The sequence below is a fragment of the Centruroides sculpturatus genome, unplaced genomic scaffold (genome assembly GCF_000671375.1).
Source record: "Centruroides sculpturatus isolate CEXI.00-Female unplaced genomic scaffold, Cexi_2.0 scaffold1504, whole genome shotgun sequence".
NCBI lineage: Eukaryota > Metazoa > Arthropoda > Arachnida > Scorpiones > Buthidae > Centruroides > Centruroides sculpturatus.
This window is the reverse complement of record NW_019385821.1, coordinates 47,322-51,680: the sequence shown is the minus strand read 5'-3', so window position 1 is coordinate 51,680 and position 4,359 is coordinate 47,322. Positions and strand designations below refer to the sequence as shown.

The 4,359-nt window shown below is 30.1% G+C and overlaps 1 protein-coding gene across 1 annotated transcript; it reads right to left on the bottom strand.

Moving 5' to 3' along the window:
- Positions 1-2,701: 2,701 nt before the first annotated feature.
- Positions 2,702-3,280, bottom strand: LOC111642340 (gastrula zinc finger protein XlCGF26.1-like). The gene has a single exon (XM_023388675.1). It carries the CDS (start codon positions 3,278-3,280, stop codon positions 2,702-2,704), a length of 579 nt encoding a protein of 192 aa, XP_023244443.1.
- Between the last annotated feature and the right edge of the window lie 1,079 nt (positions 3,281-4,359).

Here is a 4,359-nt window from a genome sequence, read left to right as displayed (position 1 = left end):
TTGCTTTCCTATGTTGTAATTGTATCGTGAATAGAGCAGCAGAGTTTATAACATCATTAAATTAGTTTTATTTAATTACTTAGAATTATATAAAAATATTTAAAAGTGTAGTATATATTATTTAAAATATGCAAAACATTTTTTTATTTTACAGACATATAAAGCATTGTATAGCGTATTTAACATGCTACTACAAATTCGAGATGTTTACTTTAAAGAACGTCGATCCTGCATACTTTAATTAAAACCCCTCTTTTATTTCTACATTCTAACAATACTACTCTTAGCACTTAAAATTTTAGAAAAAGTTACATTTGTAAATTTGTATTGGCGGCATTAATTACTTAAATTTCAAAGTTTTTTCGATGAAGTATTGTTTATATTATTATTATTTTATTAAATATTTTAAAACATCAATGTAATATCTGTCATTATTACCCAAAAATATTTTGTGTGAAATTAACATCACAAAGATAGAAGCATAAGTATGTAATAGTTGTATGATGCTATTGTAATTCGTATAAATAAGTGTTTCTAAATGGGGGCGATATCGCTCCCATGTGGGCGTTTTTTCATGTTGAGGGGGCGATAGGTAACAATTTATATTTTGGTTGGGCAAAAAACAACTTTCTGGCGATGTAGTAAAACATTATATTTAGAATAATTAGATATTTTATTCGTTATATCATTCAATAATTAAACAAATAACATTATACTAGTCACTAGTCTATTCAATGCAGTACGAATTTGGCGTTAGCCTTAGCCCTCGGCATCGGAATTTTGAAGTGAAGGGGACGATACTACGTAACAGTTCTATTGAAGGGGGCGATACTACGTTGAAGAGGACGACGATTCTTTAGAGGTTGAGAAACGCTAGTTTAAATGGTAAAACATGCGGGTAATATACCTATTGTATTCTAATTCACCACAGTGTAATCATTTTGAATTTAATACTACTAAAAATATTGAGTAATAGTTTAATCTGATATAAAGCTTTCAGTCTAATGACTTAATCAAATTGTTTGTTTATTTATTTTTTAAAATTACTATTTGTAAATTCTTTCTACATAATATTATGAAGCCGGAAAACGTAATTTTAATTGTTTGCTTTATCAGTCTGCATGTTTTTAAGATTGTATGCTAATTTATGTTTTTTATTTACGAAGATTTTAATTGTAAATGTACACAGATTTAATTTTGAAGTGGTTTAAAATAAATTATTCACATGTTCATTAAAATCTATGTTGTCTGTTATCCGTTATTATCTCTGGAGTTAAATGTACATTTCTTTTAAAATATTTCATGCAATACAACATAAAAATTTTTGTATAATATTAATTAAACAAGTAATTTTGGCCATTTCGTACCGAACTAAGGCGCTAGAGTACCCAGGTATGCTCATACGCTTCCGTCACGTGTGCAGCCATATTGGTCCTTTTGACGTCATATTCCAAGATTTTTAAATTTAGCTGTATTTTATAACTAGTTGCACTAAATTTTGGCAAAGTTTATCATTTCGACCTTGCAAAATCTTAAGATACAGTTGAATTTATGATTATTTTCGTGTCTCTTCTATTGAACTTCTACGAGAGTCGTCTGCTTTCTAAGGACCAACATGGCGGATGAGCATACCTGGGTTATCTAGCGCCTTAGTNAAAATATATATATATTTATTGGTTTTTACTTTTGTATTCAAAATACATTTTCGGAATATTATTTTCGGGTCCGCAATGAGGATTATGTTTTTCCGAATCAATGAAACATTCTTCAAAATTGTTAAATGTTTTACTAGATTCCGATAGAATTTCTAAGCTTTGATGATGGTAAGATTCCTTCGATGTCAGCAGCCAACGGAAATGTTTCACCTTTGGTATAAACCGTGGTACGTAATCCACGCAATATAGAATTTTAATGGTTGGTGGAAAGTTTTGCGATTTAGCCAATTGTTCTGAAACGAAATTTAAACCTAATCGCAGAAAAATAAAACAAACAGTTGCAGAATACTATACATATTTATCAGTATAGTAATAAAAGTTTGCAATTCAGGAGTCGTCTTAATGTACAGAAATTTTCCACAGATCAAAATCAATAAAGTATCTTCTTAAATTTTATTTAAAAAAAAAAACATTTATTTCAGTTTAACAGCATTTTTCAGAAATTTATCAGCAAAACTTAATAAAATGAATTAAAATTACAGGAAAAATTTCTGAATTACATTAAATTTAAAAAGCAAATTTGTTAAATTCGACACCTAAAGTAGAAGTACCGAGTATTCTGACATTTATCTTTTATTGTTTTCTTCTATTCGGAGGGATTTACACATTGGTGAAACAATAAACGATAAAAAACAAGAAAGCAAAGAGGCTGTTGCACGTTTCAAGTAGAAGGATCAGCTTCCATCCATTGTAGCAGAAAGTCTTCACAAGAAAGAGTATCTTCCATCCATTGTAGCTGAAAGTCTACATCAAAAAGAGTATCTTCCATCCATTGTAGCTGAAAGTCTTCATCAAAAAGAGTATCTTCCATCCATGGTTCCAGCAAAAATTCAGTGGACAGGTCAGCTTGCATCCATGGTTGTTGCACTTTGAGTAGAAGAATCAGCTTGCATCGATGGTTTTTGTACATTTTGAGTTGAAGGGCCCATTTGCATCCATAATTCTTGAATGTCTCGAGTAGGAGGAGTAGCTTGCATCAATGGTTGTTACACCTTTTGAATAGAAGAATCATCTTGTATCCATGGTTGTTGCACTTTTTGAATAGAAGGATCCAATTGAATTGATTGTTGTTGCACGTTTTCAGTTGAAGCCGCTTGCATCCATGGTTCCTGCAGGTTTTGAGTAGAAAGACCAGCTTGCATTGATAATTTTTGCACATTTTGAGTAGAATGATCAGCATGCAGACATGGTTGATGCACGTTTCGAGTTGAAGGACCCGCTTGCATCGATTGTTGTTGCAAGAATTGAGTGGGGGGTTGTAAAATTTCGTGTTCCCTATTGTGCTGCAATAATTTTTCTTTAGTCGTAAAATCTGCATGACAAATTGTACATTTATACAGTTTTTTTGCATGCATTTTCAGATTACTAAGCAAAACTTTTTTAGTTTTGTAATTCTTAGAGCATCGTTTACAAGTAGAAGGATTCGCTTTTGGGTGGACGTCATTTGTGTGTTTTACTGAAGCTTTTTTTCTTACAATTTTCTGTAGGCAGACTTTGCACCGATTTTCTTCCAATCTATGATTCTTTTGATGAGAAAGTAATAAATTTATATCATGAAAACTCATATCACACGCTATGCATTTATATATCATTTTTTCTGCTATTGAAAGATCTGTAAAAACTTGAAATAAAATACATTGAAATTACAAATAAAAACTTTAAGTAAACATTTCAAAAGTAATATAACACTGAACAGCAAAAATAAAAACAAAATTTAGTTGTTTAAAGTTATGGAGGTTTACAACAAAAAAAGAAATGCATCCTACATGAAAATCAATTTTACAAGAATAAAGAAAAACATTAACAAAATAAGGAAATTTATACCTGAAGACTTTTACCGACTTTAGCAAAAAAAGTTCTGTCATACAAATCATTCAGTAGACAGAAGTTCTGTCTACTGAATAATTTGTATGCTTGAACAGTGAAGCCATCTACAACCTGATTACTCATATTTGATGTTCAAAGTGTCCACTACCGGTGCGTTTACCTTAATTATAAATATGCACAATTTGTACACCATTATTTTATTTACATATTGCCTGGTCTGTTCTACTTCAGAACGTATCATTATAACGATATTAATTAAGAAGGAAAGTTTAAATCTTCCAGTCAAACAGATTGGATGAAAAAAAAAAATTGTTTGGGAGTCACTGACTTAATGTTTAGTATTAATTTGATTATACAATATAAATTACTGTTATACATACCAAAACTTCTTAATTTACTATGTGCCAAGTTGAAAGTTTTTTCTACACAAGTGTTACTTCATCAACGATTTAAATAACCATAAAATTACTTTAGTTGTGTTTATGAAGAATAAGTAAAATCTTAATTTTTGTTAATAAACTAAATTTGTATTTTTGTTTCGATTTTTACAGAAAAATTAATAGTGTTTCAAGATTTTTTAAAAATGAATAATAGAGGAGAAGGTGGTATTATGGAACCCCAATTACATTTTAGTGAATTGTAAACAAGGTATCATAACTACACCCACATTTTTTGTGCAGAAAGTACTGGTAACTAGTAAACTAAATGTTCCTAATTAGATTTTTCGCTAGTGTAATTATAAGTATGGTTTTTGAAGGCTTTTGTACAAAAAGTCCGAAAGTAGGCTTAGAGAAAATCGGGTGGTAATATGGAACCT

Coding starts and splice junctions, on each gene's coding strand:
- LOC111642340 (XM_023388675.1), bottom strand. CDS start 3,280: ATGAGTTTTCATGATATAAATTTATTACTTTCTCATCAAAAGAATCAT.